General features: G+C 36.7%; 1 protein-coding gene across 9 annotated transcripts in view; it reads left to right on the forward strand.

Moving 5' to 3' along the window:
• Positions 1-22553, forward strand: part of HECW2 (HECT, C2 and WW domain containing E3 ubiquitin protein ligase 2) — a 414407-nt gene that overhangs the window by 337482 nt on the left and 54372 nt on the right. For all 9 annotated transcript variants that reach the window (XM_027125303.1, XM_027125331.1, XM_027125328.1 and 6 more), the window contains 2 exons: positions 12691-12774; positions 19603-19712. In XM_027125303.1, coding sequence (XP_026981104.1) covers positions 12691-12774; positions 19603-19712 — 194 coding nt within the window. The remainder of the gene's footprint in view (positions 1-12690; positions 12775-19602; positions 19713-22553) is intronic.

Below are 22553 nucleotides of genomic sequence, written 5' to 3' on the forward strand. Positions count from 1 at the left end.
AAAAAAAAACTCACCGTGTAATTCCAGTGGCCCATCCAGGTGTCATAACCTCTGGTCTAGACACTAATTTGATCATTAATTATGTATCAAGTTGTCCCTCCTATTATTTTGGTTATGTGACTTTTGTGATTTAATTTGAGTTTTCAAGTCCTCATGCTTAATTTTCCAATTAGGTTATAAGCTCCTTGCAAGTAGGGATCTCATCCAACTCCTCATTATTTCTCCTTCCTCACTGCTGAAATATCTAGAATAGCACTTTGCATATATAGTAAATGTAGGTATATGTCGATATGAAATATGAAATGTAGGTATATGTTTATATGAAATATAATTTACCAGATATCCTTCTTATGATGTTCTTAGTCCCTCATATCTTTAAAATCATCATTACTTTCTAAAGTTTCTACAGGCTAGAAGTACACATAATTTCAAGTATGATAGTACAAACATTGCTTATACAGAACTCCTGGTTTCACAGAGTTAACATCTAACTCAGGTTTCAGTGTTTTCCCCAACTTGGTAAGCGTGCTGTTCTCAGTCAGGAAAAATTATAAAAATTATATAAGCTTTAGTTTTGTATATTTGTATATTATAGCATCTACTCAGCAACTCATGGTCCTCTAGAGAGTCTTCTGTAAAAATAACGTTGCAGAAATGAGCCCCTCAGTTTTCTAACGAGAGATCTTAGAGGTTCTGGGCTGAAAAACAAAAGAAACAAACATACAAACAAAATCCCTGCTCTTTCGCAAAGCACAAAATAAGGAGAACTCTATTTTCTCTCTTTGTTACCAACTTCAGCCACAACCCCTCCTCCCCCCACGTCTAGTCAATATCTGTTCCTCTGAAAGAACCGTGCCGCAGCAAAAAGCAAGAAAAAGGGAACTCAAGAAGTTTTCTACTTTTGCTCTGCACCTCCACATTATTATTAATTTAACATATCTTCAGATCTCTCTCATCAGAGAAATAAGATGATATAGTCTACCTGAACAAGGCATGTAACATCATTATCCTTTTTTTTTTTTTTTTTTTTTTTGCAGTACTAAGGCCTCTCACTGTCGTGGCCTCTCCCGTTGCGGAGCACAGGCTCCGGACGCGCAGGCTCAGCGGCCATGGCTCACGGGCCCAGCCGCTCTGCAGCATGTGGGATCTTCCCGGACCGGGGCACGAACCCGTGTCCCCTGCATCAGCAGGGGGACTCTTAACCACTGTGCTGCCAGGGAAGCCCTAACATCATTTTTCTTTAATGACTTAAGAGATCGTTAACCAATCCTGAAGAAGAAAAAGCTGCAGGCCCCTTTGGTAGCTTCCAGTTTTATTTTTGTTTTCCTTTCTGCTTTTTAGAGTCTTAAAAGGCTCTAATCTCCTAAAGATTGTTGAAGATATTTACTTTTTAATGACACCCGGGGTCCTCAGTTAAGTACAATCTCACGTGGTAGTCTATTGCTAAGATATTATTTGATAGGTTTTAAAATAAGTTTCCATCTTATTTCAAAACTTATTTATAAATTTCCTTTTACTCTTTCTATAGCTATAGAATTTGACCATAGAAAGCATGAGCGGTCATGACAAGTAGAAAGAAGCAGGAACTTACATCAATGAGATAATGCTGTTCCTCTTACACAGAGTGTGTGTCACAGTGTGCTTTTAGTCTGAAAAGCTGTTGATAGTTTAGCATTTTGCTTATCATAACAACATAATGGGGAAGTTTGTACATCTAAAGGAACACCCTGTTTCATATAGTTAAAAACTGCATTGTAAGGAGCATTCCCACAAATGAAGGGGCGGGGAACTCGCTGGGGTTCTTCAATCTCATATTTCAGTGATACATTTGATAAGACGTTTATGCATGGAATGGAGCCACTGATTGTGTGTCAAAGCTAACTGTGGACCTATATTCATATCCCGAGCTCTGTGTACACTGTTCATCACCTATGGTACAGCCACTTAAAGGAAATATCCCTTCTTATTTTCTCCATAACATAATGAGGAAATAAGCATCAGCCCTTGGGAGATTCAAGTAGGTACACCTCTGTGCTGTGTGATTTTCTTGTTTTGCTTGCGATTCCTTGCTATCCAGAGGATAGCAAACAGTTTGTTTAGTTTGTATCCATATACAGCTTTCTCCTCCTTGAGACCCGCCTTGTGTATCTTTTGCTGTAGAATGGCTATGGTTTTTCGTGCATTGGGATGTGGCTTTTGCTTTCAACTGCTGTTTTCAAATCACCACTTCTTCTAACTTCATCTATCAAGCAAATGTGCATGCTACCAAGTTGTCCTCTTTTTTTTTTTTTTTAACCTCAGAAGAGGTTTGCTCAGAAAACTCAACATCCAGAAGGCAGTACCACCTCCATCAAATGGATCAAGTTCCGTTGGATTAGTATATCCTACTCTTGGTTCTCAGTGAAAGACAGTAATCCTACTAAAAAGCTTTATAACATTAAAATAAAATGCTCTAATATTTTATCCAAAGACAAATGTATTCATTTAAAAAACTGTATTCATTTAAAAAACAACCTTTTAAGCATATTTTACAGATGAATGTGATGTATACAAATTGAATAAACTTTTTGGTGTACAACATTGTATTATGAACAAGGAGCTAAGTACCATGAAACTGAATTGAGTTAAGAATTCCCCTTTTGTGTGACTATTGGAATCAACCAGTAAATCTACTCCCTACTAGTCCAGCTTTCCTCAGACATCAGTGATAATTATTTTGGGCTCTAGGTCAATTCCTCCTTGAGTGCTTCCTAAAAAAATTTCCTTCCCATGCGGATGTGATCTATGATACCTTTTTTTCCTCTTCTGGATAAATTGGGCCATTTCCTATTTTATGTCACTGGTAAATCAATAACTTGGAAGTCAAGAAATTCTGAGCTACAAAAGGTAAATGAGGGGCTTCCCTGGTGGCGCAGTGGTTGAGAGTCCGCCTGCCGATGCAAGGGACATGGGTTCGTGCCCTGGTCTGGGAAGATCCCACATGCCGTGGAGCCGCTAGGCCCGTGAGCCATGGCCGCTGAGCCTGCGTGTCCAGAGCCTGTGCTCCGCAACGGGAGAGGCCACAACAGTGACAGGTCAGAGTACCGCAAAAAAAAAAAAAAAAAAGTAAAATGAATACGTCTCTCAGGGTTCACCAGAATAGAAGCAAACGCAGACTCTGACCTTTTATTTCTTCCCATAATCCCATTTTAAGAGCCCTAGAATTTTGTTATTGCTAAAATTATGCTCTTAATTTTGTTTTCATTTTAAAAATAGTGCATCCATTGTGAAATTATCAAGCAATACAGAATTTTATGAAATAAAAAGTTAAAGTTCCCAAAAGCTGGCTTTCATAAAACAAATTCCAGTGTTCAAAATTTCTAACTTATTTCTTGTCCAGTTTTCTAACAGATGAGTTTTTCTGCATTTACTATTGGGCTGGAAATATTAATCTCAGTTAACATCTGATCTACTTGGTCAAAATAGCATAAATTTCCCTTTGCCAATCTTTATGCATTTTCCTGTTATGACCTGCCTAGCTCTGTCTCATCGTCGTCTCCTAATTTGTTTACTGGTCTCTCAGATGTCTGGAACCGACATGACAAACTTTCCTATTTATGTAACAGGAAAACTGCATTGAAACTATTATTTTCCTATGAAAAGTTTGCATAAGCATAATTCCTGAATTTTTTTAAACACCTGATTAAAATAATTTATTGACACCACATAGTGTTATTTGGAGAGTTCTGGTCTGTCTCCCAACTGGGAGACCAGCATTAATAATGACACTTAGAAAGTAGTAGAATATAGATCTTAAGAGTTCAGGTTTGGGGTCAAACAGACCTGGTTTGAATTCTGGCTCTGCAGTTTACTCACCAGACTTTGAATGAGGCATTTAACCCCTCCAACTCTTAGTTTCCCCATCTGTAAAATGGTGATAGGAATTTCTAACTTGCAGTGTCCTTTTGAAGATTAAATGTGATAATGTATTTACAGCCCCTGGTACAACGTAAGCAATAGAAAGCATACAACAAATTTAAAGTAATATTGTATTAGTAATCTGTCCTTCACTTCTTTATTGTATTACAAGGACTCAGTTTAAAGTAATTTACCCCTAATTGTACTGATTCTCAATACCATTATCCCTAAGACCGATCATATGCATAAATGGCATCGTGTGATTCTGTGGACATAGTTAAAATATAGAAAGGGTACCTTGAGTTCCATAATTAACTTCTGTGTAGGAAGGTTTTCTAGTGTTGTGCTTATACTGTGTCCTACAGGAAGCTTTGTTCTAAAATTGTGTACATGTATGTGATGAAACCAGCCTTCACTGCTCCATGCCTGCACAGAGGACTGAGCCTTCTGGCTCAAGGTTCAGTACAAATTACTGAAGGCCAAACATCATGGCAAAGTCATTGACATAACATTTTAGAAGCCATCCAAATTTGAATTAAAACACCTTCTCAGGCAATAACCTTCTCGTAGATCTAATGAGAGGTTTGAGATATTGCTACCTAGGACAGTAAGGAACACAGATTCTTAGTCCCTGATACCTATTCTACGGCTTCTGCAGAAGGAATAATTGCTGCTGATGTTTTATGTGAATGGATATGCCAAGATGTAGTCGTGTATAGGCTTTTGACATGTACATCCTGTAAATGTGTAGTTTTCACATTTTCCATGCGTGGAATCTTGTAACGATTAATTTTTAAATAACTATACAATCACTGAAGATAAAAGAGGCCCAAAAGAAAAACCCTCATAGCCAAGATTAGTTTAGATTCTCTTTAAGTATTACACCCAGGTATTTGTTAAACCACTTTCCCATAAATAAAGTTCCTTCATATAACTTTTCAAGATTTCCCAAATTATGAATATGTTCATCCACTGGATATTTATTCTGAAGCCTTGTATTTTCTGGCTAACAAATGATTCAATCAGGGTTTTCAAACCATTTTCTTACATGAAGAATAACCATGTTTTAGGTATGTCTGTTCCACTATTGATTTTTGCTATATTCTGTTGCATTTATCAAGAAAAGAGTTCAGCAAAATGTCATCCTTCTTCAGTAGCTCATCAGATGTGGACTCTGTGTGGACCAAAGAAAAATATCAGTATGGATTCCAGCCTCAATGCTTTTCCCAAACTCAAGAGATAATAAAGTCATGCAGAATGCATTACCATTTGTGATAGCACAAAATGGTTTTCAATGAAGTATGATTTTTACATTTATATTTAAATTTCTAAGTTATTAGTAAATCAGAAGCATTTCTTACAAAGCAAACAAAATACACATCCCCTCTATGTTAATAATGTAATTTTTTTTTTCTTTTGCAGTGGGTTTAAATAGTTATGGAAACTGTCTTCAGAAAAATTTACTTGGCTAAAGTTAAAATCTCCTTATTTCATGCACATTGCCCTACATACAAATGGGTACATCCCATTGAATAAGTCCTTACTCTCTGTTCCTTGAGGGCACATTTTACAGAAAACATTCTTGCAGCCCCATCAGGGTGCCATTATACCAAAAATCAGGTATCTTATGTGTCTGAATTTTATAGCTTACAATAGAAATGGCATAATATTACCATCTGTGCTTAAAATGTTTAAAAACATCTCGTATTTTTCTACCATATGTTTTCTTACACACTTTATTCCAAGTCAAGTACAAGCTACATGAAGTCAAGATATGTAACTTACTCATCTTTTTAATCCTCATGGGACCTCACATCTTATATTGAATAAAGTGGGTGTTTGAGAAATATTTGGTAAATTAATCAATTTCATAGCAGTATATTTGGGACTTAATGATAGCACCTAAAACTATTTATCCCAAAGGGCAAGTAACTACATTTCCAGTACACAAAATCATATCTATAAAGAATCCATCTTTTAAATACAACAACTTATATATCTTTGTATATTCCAGTATGTTATTTTAGATCTCAGGAAATGATAGCATAACAATGATTTATTTTGAAAACTTGGCTAAAATTCTCTAGCACATAGCATTATTTTGAGTATTGAGATGAAATTCTGAATAATGTTCTCAACTTTTTAAATTACATTGGGATTTTGATGGGGATTTTTAAAAAATTTTTAAATTACTTTGGATATGATTAGAATATTTAGTTTTCCATTTTTTATTCTACAACTACAGTTTTTTTCATGTGTTCAACCTCTTCATCTCCTACAATAAAATGTTCTTATTTATTTATTTAAGAACTGAATGTTTCTTGTCTAGGTTTTCCCAAAGTATTTTATGTTTTTGTTTCGGTTGTGGGTGGACTTTTTGTTTTTAGTTTTCTAAATAATAACTGCCAAATCTAGAAAACTACTAGTTTTTGTAGTACTATTTTCCAAAAATTGGTGCCTGAAGTTCTTTTTTCCCTTACCTTGTCATTTTATATCACTGTGGAAAAAATACTGCCTTATCCTTGTCTACCCCTTTACACGCTCTTTAACTGACTTATCCGTTCTAATGTCTTATATTATAACCAATTGGGGTCTTTTGTTTATATATATATATTGATTTTAAAATAAAATATATTCATATATAACATAGTTTCAATTCCTGGATATATTTTCAGTTAAAACATTTGTTATCAAATACATAATAAATTATTATAATTCATAAGAAAATATAAACCACCAGTTATGCATTCTAATATACCCTAGATACTAATTCTTCAGAATAATGATGGGCTTACAGTGCAAGCTGTTAGAATGCCTTAGGTAAGGTGTCTTATAACCACATGGGGTTTTTTGTATAATAACTAAATTCCTTTTTTAGAGTCCAAAATGGTTTTGCTTTACATAGAATTTTGCTTTACTGAGAATAATGTTTCCCATTATCCATTGAATTATGAGAACTGTAAACCCTTCATATGTATTATCTCTTTGGTACTCACAGCATTATTTCAGTTTTATGGAGAGGTCAGAGTCTTATCTACTGCATGTCATAGAAGTACTCAATAGATATTTGTGGAATTAACCAAGGTAAATAGCATGGTTAAAATAACTTACCAACAACAGAAACAAAAAAAGGAGTTTATGACTAGACATCTTATTTTGCTCTATTTTCAGTAGATGATTCTGTCCACTGAAAAAGTAATAACTAATTATGAGGCATATCTTATAATATACTCAATATCTTAAAATGGTTGAATGCTACTATATAATAGTTCTGTGCTAAACATTTTATTTGCATTTGTTCATTAAATCCTTTCCACCAACCTATGAGGCAGATAGTATAACTATACTTACTTCAAGATGAGGAAACGAGCAGAGAGAGAGTTAAGTAACTCTCTGAATTCTTAGCGCAAAGTTGATTTATATCCATTTACAACAAATATTGCCTCTACATATATGGCGAATTGATGTCACTTCTGTGCGTCCATAAGAATCAAGAGATAATAATGAACCTGTATCTCCAAACCTAACCTGTATAATGGGAAGTAGAAAGAAAAGTTGACCTTTCTACTGCCTGGCTCTTACCCTTCAAGTCAGACCATGCCCTGTGACTGTAATCAGAAATATGAATGATCGGTACTAATTTTACTTTCTTGAAGTTACACCATCAGAGAAGTCATTTCTCTAAAATTGCCCTAAGGCAGTTTTTAACAACATATATATTTTTGAAGGTTTACTAAACTGTATCTACAGGAACCATGTGTGTGCAGAGTCTACAATCCAGAGAGTGTTGTGGTTTAGAGGCATTCCTGCTTCTGATTGTTTTTGATCACGTGCCCTACTTTAATTTCACCAAAATGTTGGTTGGTTTCAGTGAGGATATTTTCTGCGGGAATTCCGGTCTTGAGACTATGTTCCTTATCCTCAGATGATCTTCTGCTTGAGTTGATCTTCTAGGGTGATTCTAGGCATTTGAGGAAGTGGTTACCAAGGCCTGAAGGCCATGGGCATCTGAGAGACAGCAATAGCCAGCGACGTTTTCCTGAGGTTGTCACTGTGTCTACTACAGTAGACGCTACAGTCTGGATCTGTATAAATCTCTTAGTTATAACAGCTGTGTTTTCTTATTAAGAGGTTGCCTTTACCTGTCTTTGCGCTTCCTACAGTGGGTTCTGTTTTAGTAAATAATCTAATGTTAGCTTTCTGATTCTCTTTTCTCCACCACAACAAAAAATGCTATAAATATAAGTTTATTCCAAATACTGAGTTGGACACAGGGAAGTTTGTTAGGAGCCAAATCTGTTTTGGGGTTAACTGATCATGTGCCTGGTTTGATTTTACTGAGCACTTCTTGTATGCACAGCATAGTGCTAGGTACTTGGAGGCACAAAGATAAAGGAGGAAGAGCTTTTGCCCTCCAGAATCTCACAATTCAAAAGGAACTGAAGTTATAACTGAGTGGCCGTGTGAGAACGTGCGGTGGAGGAAATGCTGGAATGTGCTGTAAAGGGCACAGTGAGAAACATGCCCATGCAGAGACGGTCAAATGATAAAATGTTATTTGAATGTAATCTTAATTCTCATTATAAACCACTAAAATTGAATAGAATTTCTTCATTACGGTGTAGGCAGTAAAGAAAGAAATTAGAGGACTGCCACGGATTCCTTCTAACTCTATAAATTTAGAAAATAAACTTGAATAAATATATTAATGTAACTTTCAAATGTCCCTCTAATCAGAGTCATGTGAATCATCAACAACGTTTCTCAAACTTGTTATGTTTATTTCAGACACTGGGTGGACTCATGGAAATTTTTTAGGAGCCAAATCTGTTATTTTCCATCCTAAAAGGAAAAGAAGCATTGCAGATCTACAATGGTGATTTTAACCACTTTTATTTTAATGAAACTTAAATGTGTGCAAATATAAAATATGCATAAACTTCTTATCCTTACAGCTTTTATAAGCTATAAAACCAAAAGAAATATAAATTACGTAAAAACTAAAAAAATAACATTTGAATTAATGATATCGTGAGAAGGTTTTGTTTTTCAGAAGCCAGATCACCGATGTTGAGACCAGTGTCAGTGGAAAGATACATTTATGCTTTTGGTTTCACTTGTGTTATGACTCCATTCTTTTGATTTTGCATCGAATGGTATATCGTGCATCTGTGGCATTATTGTGGTCATCACTTTTCTTTCTTAACAAATAGCTTATTTTTATCTATGTGAAGAGCCAGTTCATTTAATGGTGCACCCCCAAGTACAATACTGAAGAAAAATATATCATTAAACGTACCCTGTGATGATTCTGCCGCCACTTTTCTACTTCTAAACTGTGTTAAAACTTTTGTTCTTAGAATAAACCATAACATCTTTTTTGCTTTATTTAACATAAATGCATAATTCACTTCTTAAGTCCATTTATTTTGTTTTCTCTTTAGCCTATGGCAAGTTATACATACATTACCTTGTCTCACTTCATCATGATCATTTAATTTGCAAATTAATACTTCCAAAGAAAAGTTTTGTCTTTTTAAGTGGTGAAAGAATTGTGTGTGAGGAGCAGACAGGGACTGTTACCATATTTAATATCAAGGCCCTGCTCATCAACACCCTGAAAGTTCACCTCTGATCACTTGGCAACAAGTGTTTTGTAAATGCAAACATGGGAGGTGAAGTCAGTGATGTTGAGTCATGAATGTCATCTATATTGTCCAAAATAGCTTACCTCATGTTAGCAGTTTTGATCATCAAAGTGAAAACACAGCATTTTTAAATTCTCCCAGAACTCAAGATTATGTCTGTAGATTTCTAGTAGGCAATGACGCCAGTTTAAGAAATACTGGCCTGGGGCTTCCCTGGTGGCGCAGTGGTTGAGAGTCTGCCTGCCGATGCAGGGGACACGGGTTCGTGCCCCGGTCCGGGAAGATCCCACATCCCGCAGAGCGGCTGGGCCCATGAGCCATGGCCGCTGAGCCTGCGTGTCCGGAGCCTGTGCTCCACAACGGAAGAAGCCACAACAGTGAGAGGCCCTTGTACCGCAAAAAAGAAAACAAAGAAAAGAAAAGAAATACTGGCCTGTAGAATATTGGGCAAGGACCTGATAACCGAGGAGTAGTAGTTCCCGTTTTTTCCCCTTCAGGACAGATTGGTGACATTTCTGAGGATAGCTACTGACTTCTTTTTCTTCCTCAGCCTTGATCTGCTTTCTTGACAGTCAATAAACCAATGCCTTCTTTGTTTCTATGTGAAATAACTTTATGAAGGACTTATTAGAAGAAGAGTGGGTATAAGGCCTAAACAGAGCTCAGTTAAGTGAATGGAATAATTTAAATATTTTCATGTCATACTGGAATTGCCCATGGACTGTCTGTCTTCCACTGCACCATGAACTCTTTGAGAAGGGGCTGTGTCTTACACCCAGTTGGATTCCCAGTATGTGGTACCATGCCCAGCACACAGTAGGCACTCAGAAAATGTTTGCTGAACGAACGCATATTAATATAATAAAGTCCTTAGTGGTGTGATGTACATCAGATAACATGCTCCAGTGTCTTGTTCCAGAAGCACATGACCCATCACTTGCCATTGTGATAAATTAGCTGGGCCCATAGAGAACTAGTCTCAGCCTGCCTCTGGTATGTTCTGGCCCAAAGAATCAGACCAGTTGCCTTCACTGCCTCATTAGGTAATATCTGGAAAATGATGAAAAGTTTCCCAATTGGCATGTTTACTCTGGTGTCTTTCCCTTTCCTTCCCTCACCCTGTCATCCTTCTGACTCAGGAAGCTATGATCTGTTCCTTATTCACAGGCTATCACAGGATACACACAGGCCACAGTCCGGAGCATGCTATCTTTTTCCTCACTCAACCCCTTCTGTGTGGTTCCAGTTAAAGGAGTGGAGGAGAGTGCTCAGCCCATTTCTTTTCTCATTGTGTTCGGTTTGCCTCTTTCATTGTGGTGATAGACTAAGGAGATAAACTGTGTATTTATTGGAGACAGCTTTTGATTCTTCAAGATCAAAGCATATTGTTACTGACCCTTATAAGAGTACTTCTTTGGTCAAGTTCATTTTTTTCTCCAAGATAACTTTTCTCTAATTTAGCTTTCTTTAAACTAACTTCTACATCTCTTATCAAAAAACCATTTACCAGATAATGGGCCTTGGTTTCTGTCATGTGCTTCAGACATATGATTATAACACTCGAGGAAAAATGTTCTGCTTGATTTGAGACTTCAGACTGAAATAACCTTAAGCAGAGAGGAGAGGCTGGACGTTCTCTTCTGAATAGTTTCTTTATATATATATATGTCTGCCATTCATCTATATGTATAGCTATATCTGTATCTATATTGCCAGTAGCTAGCTACTATATATAGCATATATAATATATAATATAGCTATAATTTAAAATTTCATAATATAAAGTTAGATCATATAAAAATTATATAAAACATGTAATATTGCTACTGGTAATAAAGGACCAAAAAGAAAAGTTGGTAATATCAAAGATTAGGTGCCTCATATGCTAACAGGTTATGTAAAATGGATCTAGGCAGAAGAAGCCTAGGACTAAACTCTGTTTATCATTCCCAGTAAGCTGTGTGGCTAAGAGCATATCAGTTGACTTTTCTGTACATTAGGGAATTTTTCATCTCAAGAATTAAACCTTGCCTTTCACCTCATTACTTTCAAGCCTGCATGCAATTGAATTAGAATTTGAAATTTGGGAATATAAAATTCATTAGAGCTTTGTGTAAATATCAAATAGGAAAACAAGATGCTCTGTGGAAAAGAACTAAATCTAAATAAATACTTACATCAGAGATTGATATTTTATTTCATAGTATACAGGAATCAGAATATATTGTCTTTAGCACTTAGAGTAAAATTGTATACTTGTGTCGGCCCCTATGTTCCTATCAAATGTAATGCTTTCAGTACCATAGTTTATGTTCTTAATTTTTGTCCTCATCTTATCAAAATTGATATGGTGTGCTTTGAAATGGCATGACGTAAATGAGGGGAAGCAACCAGGAAAAGTTTTACTGAATTTATATTCATACAAAGAATTGAAACTAGCAAAACGATGACTTGTCAAACAAACAAAAACTTGTGTTGTTACATATAACTATAATAAAATAATGGTCCAGATAACTCACATCGTTGTGTTTGATATGTGTATGTATATGTACATTTGCACAAGTATACGCACAATCTATTTCACCAACTGTAGTAACTGAAAATGGTTGAGGTTTCAGTTATTTGAGAGGGCCATATGCTTTTATATTGACTATATAATTTATAGATACTACCTTCTTCCAAGTAGGGATGTACTCATTACACATATGTAGAGGTATATCCTCAGGAAAATAAATGAACATCCCTACACACTCCCTTTTTGGAATAAGAGAGAGTCAGCCTGAATGGTCCAGACTTGCTTAGATTCAAGCCCACAACAAGGCTTTTAACTCAAAGCAGAAACTGAGTTTTATTGGTTGGATGGTGCTGCTACCCACAGTAGTATTTAGGCAGCAAAAGATGAAAGCGATAAAATCATTTTTTTGGCAGTGTTAGAACTGGGTGATGTTCATGCTCGCGAGGTCCTCCTTGAAGGCAAGGACTACGTTTTTCTTGGATGTGTATTCCTAGGGCACAGTAGCTGCCATATAGTAGTCCCCCCAAAAATGTTGTGACCATTGTTTAAAAAGAAAAATGGTGCCTAAAGTACTGAGTTATGTCCCAAAAGTCTACTACACATATTTGAGCTGTTTCTTTGCTTGAATAGGGAGAAGATCCAATTTATCCGAACTGAAGGGACCCCAGGATTGGTGCGTCTTTCAAGTGATGCCGACCTTGTTATGTTGCTGAGGTACGTAACCGCTTCTTGAAGTGTGAAGTCTCCTATCGTCAGGCATCGTGGAGCATTTTAGAAAATAACGTGCCAATATTGGCAGCCTATATTCTTAAAGACTCATGGAATACTCATGTTGAAGGTATAAGATGCTGATTTAGTGATAATTCATTTCAGATTTCATTTCTTATCACTGGAATCAGTTTGATTTTGTTCTCACCCTGCTGGCAAAGGAGGTGTGGTACTGGAGAACGGAAAGTCTGTAGAGGCTGATGAGTAGAATGTCCCATCACAGAATGGAGCAGGAGGTTATACCTGGCTTGCCTCATCAGAGTAGAAGAGAGGTTGTATTTATATTTTCGTCCAAAATTTTTTTCTCGAAAGGTGTTTTGTCCCTGTTTGCTGATTTGACGTTATCTATTTACTTTATGGTTTTGAGAATTTAAGGTGGGAAATCAGATAAGAAAGTTGAAATTTGGTCACTGGTGCTCACTGCCAACTTGATAGACCTTCCTAATACTGACCAGTTATATTTTCTTTTCTGATGGTTAGGTGAGCTTTAGTTTTAAACTTTAGAGTAGCTTAGAATGGCAAGTTTTCATGAGACTTTTTCATTTTTGATATTATCTCTCAAATGTAGGAGATCAGAGTAAAATAATGCTTTGCTGTACCTAGTGATTGGGGCATCTACTACTATAACCTCCATAGGCTTAAAGGGAAGTCATGCTTGGCCATATCAGCAATGTTTTATTTATCTCAAAGTGTTAATAGTCTCATTCATATTATTCATGATAATCTTAACTCTAACCATTTCTACCGCATGCTCGATAGTTGCCGTATTTGTAAAACTAAAGCCAAAAAGTTATTTTCTTTTACTCTGTGGTTGGAGCATAATTCAAAGGGATATAATCACTTTCCATAGGTATTTCACTTCATTTTATCCTGAACAAGATGTATTGGTGGTTGGGCGTCACTTCTCAGCCCAGGTGGTGACCCTCAACTTGTTGTGTTCTGGCAGTTCTGAAAGCAGGATGTAGCATGCTAGATACTCATGAAGACTCTTGGGCAATTAATATGGAGTATGATGTTTCTACCATAGTTTGGTTGTTGATAAAGTAGTAACATTTATTACAAAATTCTGGCTGGGATAGGACTCTTTTGATTCATTCTAGAAGTCTGTGTTTTTTTATTTAAAGAGTTCTACTTTTGGAATTAGTAAAAACAAAAATGATTGCAAAACAGAAATTATGATTATTGTTCACCTGTCCTTAGTTAAATAATCCTTAGATGGTATAGTCCTAAATATTTTGAGTTACAGTATAGTTTATAATATTTGTACATTGTTAAACACCACAGTTGGCATGAATTTCTATATGTTATGTGGTTGAATTTTAAAATATTTGAAAACTGATTTATATATAAAGAGCAAGGCTACATTTTTGCCCCTTTGGGAAAATAAGCATGTTTTCTGAAGTTGAGCCTTTGCAGAAGTGTGAGAAATTTACTTACATATAGTAGCTTTATAATTATTACATACAAATGACAAATGATGTTATTTAATTCTAGACTATTACTTCATTTGGATGAGCAAATAAATAGTTGTATGCTGTGACACAATATATTACATGTGCATGCTTAATAAATAATATTTAATGATTATTGAAACATTTGGGGATATTCTTAGCTCTATATTTTTTATTTTACTTTGGAGTTTGAGTCATTTGAATCAGTAACTATAAACTCAGGCAGTGGACTTGTTGGATATGTAGATGGAGTCTCTGTTTCTGTTTTTATACTTTGTCTATTTCTTTCTTTTTTGTATTTAAAAATATTTATTTTCTTGGATGAATTTTGTAGTATGTGAATTACATTTTAATAAAAATATTTTTATTAAAGTATAATTGATTTACAATGCTATATTTATTTTAGGTGTACAACATAATGATTCAGTGTTTTTATAGATTATACTCCACTTAAAGTTATTATAAAAATATTGGCTATATTTCCTGTGCTGTACATTGTATCCTTGTATCTTATTTAATTTTTACCTATATACATTGTCTATTTCTTAAAAAGGAAAGTCACTCCTGGTACAAATGGACTTGAATATCATCAGCAAGTTGCAATGTAGAAATGATATAGCTCTAGGAAATTATTCATTTTTAAATAAACCCATGTAAGGTTATTTTCCAATATAGCTATTACAAAACTCAAGCACTTTAAAATAACTTGGTTGTATTTGTTATTCTATTTCATGTATTCTGTCACTAACTCAACTAATGTAAGAAGTGTGCCTTTAACAGAGCTTATATAGGAAATGATTGATAAATTTGGCTACATTAGGATTCTTAATTTTATGTAATGAAAGACACCACATATAAAGGCATAAATAAGGCAACAAACTAGAAGAATATATTCACAACACATAAAACAAAGATATCATGAATACATAAAGCATGGATTTAAATCAATTTGAAAGAAAATAACCCAAAAGAAAAATGGATAAAGAATATAAAAAAGGGGCTTCCCTGGTGGCGCAGTGGTTGAGAGTCCGCCTGCCGATGCAGGGGACACGGGTTTGTGCCCCGGTCCGGGAGGATCCTACATGCTGCGGAGCAGCTGCGCCTGTGAGCCATGGCCGCTGAGCCTGCGCGTCCGGAGCCTGTTGCTCCGCAACGGGAGAGGCCACAACAGTGAGAGGCCCGTGTATTGCAAAAAAAAAAAAAAAAAAAAAGAATATAAAAAGGGGCTTCCCTGGTGGCGCAGTGGTTAAGAATCCGCCTGCCAATGCAGGGGACATGGGTTCGAGCCTTGGTCAAGGAAGATCCCACATGATGCGGAGCAACTAAGCCCATGCGCCACAACTACTGAGCCTGCTCTCTAGAGCCTCTGAGCCACAACTGCTGAGCCCACGCACCACAACTACTGAAGCGAACATGCCTAGAGCCTGTGCTCCGCAACAAGAGAAGCGACCGCAATGAGAAGCCCGCGCACCGCCACGAAGAGTAGCCCCCGCTCACCGCAACTAGAGAAAGCCCACATGCAGCAACAAAGACCCAATGCAGCCAAAAATAAAAATAAATAAAATAAAGAAATTAAAGAAAAAAAAGAATATAAAAAGGCATTTCAAAGGAATTGAAGCATGAATAGCCAATAAACTCATGGAAAGATGCTAGTAATCATAAAATGCAATTTCAAATAATGAGATACTATTTCATACTATTAAATTTGAAAAAATCAAGAAGTCTGGTAATACCAAGTGAGAAGTAGGAACTCCATGTTTTCTGGACTCAATGGATTGCAATTTCTACAACCTCTTTGGAGGACAATTTGACAATATCTTGTACAGTTAAAAAGACATATACACTATGAGTGAGCAACGCTGCTTTTAGCTATCATGGAGCTCAATATCAGAAGAACAAACAATTCAATTAAAAATTGGGCAGAAGATCTAAATAGACATTTCACCAAAGAAGACATACAGATGGCCAAGAGGCATATGAAAAGATGCTCAGCATCACTAATTATTAGAGAAATACAAATCAGAGCTACAATGAGCTATCACCTCACACCAGTCAGAATGGCCATTATCAAAAAATCTACAAACAATAAATGCTGGAGAGGGTGTGGTGAAAAAGGAACCCTCCTGCACTGTTGGTGAGAATGTAAATTGATACAGCCACTATGGAGAACAGTATGGAGAGTCCTTAAAAAACTAAAAATAGCACTAACATATGACCCAGCAATCCCACTACTGGGCATATACCCTGAGCAAACCATAATTCAAAAAGAGACATGTACCACAGTGTTCATTGCAGCACTGTTTACAATAGCCAGGACATGGAAGCAACCTAAGTGTCCATCGACAGATGAATGGATAAAGAAGATATGGCCCATATGTACAATAGAATATTACTCAGCCATAAAAGGAAACGAAACTGAGTTATTTGCAGTGAGGTGTATGGACATAGAGTCTGTCATACAGAGTGAAATAAGTCAGAAGGAGAAAAACAAATGCCATATGCTAATATATATATATATATATGGAATCAAAAAAAAAAAAGGTACTGATGAACCTAGTGGCAGGGCAGGAATAAAGACGTAGACATAGAGAATGGACTTAAGGACACGGTAAGGGAGGGGGAAGCTGGGGTGAAGTGAGAATAGCATCAACATCTACCAAATGTAAAACAGTTAACTAGTGGGAAGCAGCAACATAGCACAGGGAGATCAGCTCAGTGCTTTGCGATGACATGGAGACGTGGGATTAGGAGGGTGGGAGGGAGGCTCAAGAGGGAGCGGATATGGGGATATATGTATGCATATGACTGATTCACTTTGTTGTACAACAGAAACTAACAGTATTGTGAAGCAATTATACTCCAATAAAGATCTATTTAAAAAAAAAACATACACACTATGACTGAGCAACTCTGCTTTTAGATATATACCATATTTACACTAAGAAACTGTATTACATGTATACAAGGTGATACATACAGGATATCCATTGCACCATTATTGATAAAAAGCATACAGTGGGGAAAAAAGTCAATATTTGTCAAGAAAGGTATGGATAAATAAACTAATACATTAATAGAATGGAATACTACATAGCAGGTAAAAGTAGTAAATTAGACCCTTATATATCAACACAGACAGATACCAGAAATATATTGTTGAATAAAAAATGTTCAATAGTTCAGTATACTTATAAAGTATTTAAATAATTTTTTAGCAGCGCATAAGGCAAAACTGTATATTGTTCGTCTGTACATATGTTGCAAAATATCAGACTATGGAATGATATGTTAAAGTCATGATAGAGGCACTCAAAAGGGACTTCATATACATAACATGCATACACACAGATATATAGATACATCTATATATAGATATATAGACATCCCTAAGTATGCATGTGTGTTTGAAGCAAAAGTAATAGGGTTAACATGTACTAATCCTGGATGATATGTATTGAGTGTTTTTATGTTATTTGCTATCTCTCCTATATTAAATTTTTCAAGTAAAAAAATTTCTCTCGATAAGAACGATTTCTGCATATTGGTTGTATTTAAAGAAAGTAAGTGTCATGGAGCAAAGGACACAGGTATAGATGTTTGAGGAGAGGGTGCTAATTCCTACTTTTCAATTAATTTAGCTATGAATTTCTAGACCTTTATGGTATCAACTGTTTATATGGCATTTTTCCTTAGCAATCAACTTAAAATTCACATTATTTCAATGGTTATTGATTTATTGAGAAAGAGAATTGACTGTTTCAGGGCTTAATTTGATATTACAAGTACAATTAATTATTGCTTCTGTTTCTAAATCTTTTGACTTTTATAGTTTAAAAGTGGAAATATGGCTTAAAAAACTATGGTGTCTAAAAATGTTTTTGTGATAGTGGTTTAGCAGACATGTGCAGGTGAATGAAGAACCAGAGAAAGAATTATCAAGTTGTTATTGCATTGCTGTAACCCAGGGTCCCTGAGCCTTAAAAGTATTGACATTTTGGGCTGGATATGTCTTTGTTGCAGGGGGCTATTCTGTGCATTGTAAGATGTTTATCAGCATCCTGGCCTCTACCCATTAGATGCCGAAAGCACCCCCTCTCCCAGTTACGACAACCAAAAACATCCTCAGACATTGTACGATGTCCCCATAGAGTGTGGGGAAGGGCAAAATAGCCTCAGTGGAAAACCAGTGCTATAACCCTGAGGAGTTCTTTCCTTAAATCTTCGCAAGACTAAACTGTTGGCACTTTTTCTCAATGTTTTTTGAAAACAAGTAGCAGGTTTCTAGATGTGACCAAAGTTGAGGGAAAGCTACTTCTACTCTTAATTTAAAAAACACAAGTACTCTTACTTATATTGTTGATTCTATTTGTCAAGTGTTTGTATATTTGATAATCAGTAGTACATTTCTTTATCATAACAGTTAATGAAAAGTCTAGGATTCCAAGATCTCAGATCCCTGGTTACTATCTTTTAGGAGAGTATTAGAAACAGAAATTTCAGTATGGAGGAGAAAGAAGACACTAGGTTGAATAACATCAAAATCCTCACATCTGAAAAACATTATAAAGCCAGACTAAATGAGGAAGCTTATTATTTAGCAGTTGTAATTATTTAAGAGGTGTTTTGTTTTCTTTTGCTTTTAATTCTCCAATGAAATCCCGAGCTCTTTGAAGGCTGAGATCATGTTGTATGTGTCTTAGAATGAAGGTATGAACATACTTTGTGTATTTACTATGGGTCTTCCATAAACATTGTCTCTTGTGTTTGACTCATATTCCTAGACGTACAAACCCAGGCTATTTTCAGGTGAACGTGCAAACTCAAACTCATTTAAAGTAACAAAATAGAGGGGCTTCCCTGGTGGCACAGTGGTTGAGAATCTGCCTGCCAATGCAGGGGACGCAGGTTCGTGCCCCGGTCCGAGAAGATCCCACATGCCACGGAGCGGCTGGGCCCATGGGCCATGGCCGCTGGGCCTGCGCGTCCGGAGCCTGTGCTCCGCAACGGGAGAGGCCACAACAGTGAGAGGCCCGCATACCGCAAAAAAAAAAAAAAAAAAAAAGTAACAAAATAGAGATCATGCTGTCCAAAGTTGGTAGGAAAACAGGCAAATAACCACAGGTTTCACAAAAGATGCAAGAGCCACCCGTTTTTGTCCCACTAATTACCTGCAGGAGAAGGGGGACAGGTGCTTTCTTTAGGACGTGAAGTGGACCTCAGGTGGAATTGGTCAGAGCGAGAGATCGACTTACTCATTGCGGAAACAAGGCATTTACCCACCTCTTTGGCTAAAGTATGCATTTTATTTCTTGTCTTTCCCCAGTTTATTTGAAGAAGAGATAATGTCATATGTGCCTCCACATGCCTTACTCCATCCCAGCTACTGTCAGTCCCCACGTGGCTCTCCTGTGTCCTCTCCCCAGAACTCACCAGGTGAGTCCACCGGCTGCATGCAATTTCTCTGAGGAGTGAGCCCTGAAGTCACATGTTCTGTCCTCATAAAGGACAGTAAGGGAACACTTTGGGTACATCTGTACTGTTAGCACAGGTACATATTCTGTGGTACTTCCTGTCTCTTAAAACTGGCTTGTTTCCATGGGGATTTATTTTGACAGGAAAATAATGACATTCCAAAATAGGATAAATGTCAGCAGCATGAAATACTCAGATGTAGAATTTACTTTTCATTATGTTATGTAGCGCCTAATATATCTTGGAAAATATTAGGGCACAAAATGCTATGTTAGCTTTTTGGATTTAAAAAGTTCTAGTTAGGAGATTGATTCAATGAATAATAAAGAGAAATCTCTATTTTCAAGAAATATTATAGAATTAGAATTAGTGAGTTTAATGGTCTTGGATAATTTTTTTCCCTTCAGTAGTTACTAACTGCATTAGATAGGAAGACCAGAGATACATGGGCAGGTAGAACATGCTGATAGATGAAATTAACTAAAAATTTTAAGTTTAAATTCTTTTTGAAAGGGGTATGGTGTGAATGGAGGAATGAATGGAGGAATGAATAAATAGTAGATAATGCAGCTTAGCAAATGAGTTATTTTTTAAGGAAAGTAGTCATGATGTTGACAGAACATCAGCTCTATTTATCCTTATTATAAGCCATATATAGTTCACACTGTAGCAGTTATCAGAATTTAAAACTATTTTAATAGAAATCCAAACTCCATATGTGTCACTAAAAGCTGCTCTGTGTTCTCTGATATATAACACCTGTTTTCATATATTGGTATCATAGTGAAGCTACAGCCTAACTGAATACTGCAAACAGAAAAAGGTCTATTAATTTGTTCATTTGATAGAGATTTATTGAGCATCCAGCTATGATCCAAGCCCTGAATTAGACCCTGGTTCTACAAAGATGAGTAATACAGTCTCTGCCTTTGAAAATTCACGGTGAGGCAGTAAGTCAACAAGTGACTCCAAAAGCTCTGTGTTTAGTCCTATAATGAAGACATGTGTGGGAACAATTCTTCATTCAAGATGGGGGTGGGGTGTTTGGGGAAAGGTATAAAGGGAAGCCTTGAAGGATGATGAATAGGATTTTACCAGGTGGACCAAAGGAACGAGGACATTCCAAGGAGTAGCATGAGCTGAGCCACAGAAGCATGAAAGTAGTTTAGGACAAATTAATAGATACAAGTAAAGGCAAGTTCTCAAAGCGCAGGTTGGAAAGATACGCTAGAGTTGGTTGGCCACTGAAGTGTTACTTTGTACTCCATGTGGAGCCACTGAAAATTTACAAACAGGAATATCCTGTTTTATAAAGTTCAGTTTGGTGGCCATGTGGAGGATGTATTAGAAGACGAGAGACTAAAGTTAGAGAAACCATCTGGGAGGCTGTTGCATTAACCCAGGTGACATGATAAGGGCTGGACTAACAGTGATAGAGAAAAGGCTATGTTGGATGTAGAGATTCTAGAACTTTAAGTCCAAGTAGGGAAGAGTCAAGGCAAATTCTAAGGTTCTCACCACATAGACTGCTAGACAGATGGTAACACCATCTACCAAGAAAGGAAAAAGGTTAGACTGGAGGGGAGAGGTGAAAGGCTGGTTTGAGACATGTTTTGTTGAAGAATCTTTGGGCCATCCAACTGGAGACGGAAACCCAAAGACAACTGGAAACAGAGTCTTGGAGCTCAGGGGAGGTTAGCAGCTGGGAATACAGATGTGCTGGTGGCAGTTGAAGCCCATTGGGTAGACAGAGGAAGTAGGGAGGACAGGTCAGTGAAAAGAAGAGAAAATAGGGGATGGTGACATGAGCAACTCCAATATTTAAGGGAGGGGCTGAGGGTGCAAGTGAAAGTGAGAGAGCCAGTGGATTTTGGAAGAGAATTAGGAAAGTCTTTTCGGGAAAGCCATGTTTCAAGAAGGAAGGAGTGGCCAACAGGGCCAGGTGTTCAAAGGAGTCAAGAAGGATGAGGCCTGAGAAGAGGCCATTAGATTTGAAAATCATGAAGTTATATGTGGCCTTTGCCAAAGCAGTTTCTATGAATTAATAGGTCATGAACTGGAATGTTACCAGTTACAGGATGCTAGAAGATGTAAAGTAGAAAACAGGCATGAAAAATACTCTCTTCGTGAAATATGGAAGTGAAGCAAAATAAGGCAGTACTTAGAAGGAGAAGAGGAATTAAGGAAGGGATTTTAGGATGGGGAAGTTGAGCATGTGTGTGCGGAGGTCAGATAATGTGGGTGGAAGGAAAGTGGTTTGTTGAATGGGGCGAAGAAGCAGCAGTCAGCACAGCACAGGCCCGTGGGAAGGCAGGACACTGGAGGCAAAGCACAGGTCAACTTTGGAACAAAGTAGGGACACTTATTTTGATGATACAGGATGAAAAGAAAATAAGTATATGGCTCTATGGGTAAGTGTAAAGGTGTAGGGGAAAAATTAATGGAATTCACAGCTGGCCTCGGTCATTTACCAACTGTGTGTGACTTTGGGCAGTTTACTTCCTTTCCTGAATTTGAATTTCTTTCTCCTTAAAATGGGAATGATAGTAATCACCTCCCATGGTTATTTGGAGGAGAATGCCTCACCTGGTACCTAAAACATGTCAAGCATCCAATAAATGTTAGTTTATCCCTTTTTCTCTCTTTCTGGAAATCTGAGAAGTCTAATTTGTCAATATTTGAACTACTAATAATTGATACATATAAATCTATATCATGTTTGCAGAACCGACTGCCTAGATATTTAATCATTCTGACTGGCCTTAATCTTAGCTAGAACCTACGAGGGGGTTGAAATGGGTT

The sequence above is a fragment of the Aethalodelphis obliquidens genome, unplaced genomic scaffold (genome assembly GCF_003676395.1).
Source record: "Aethalodelphis obliquidens isolate GAN/ISIS:26980383/991018 unplaced genomic scaffold, ASM367639v1 scaffold2, whole genome shotgun sequence".
In the NCBI taxonomy this organism is placed as follows: Eukaryota; Metazoa; Chordata; class Mammalia; order Artiodactyla; family Delphinidae; genus Aethalodelphis; species Aethalodelphis obliquidens.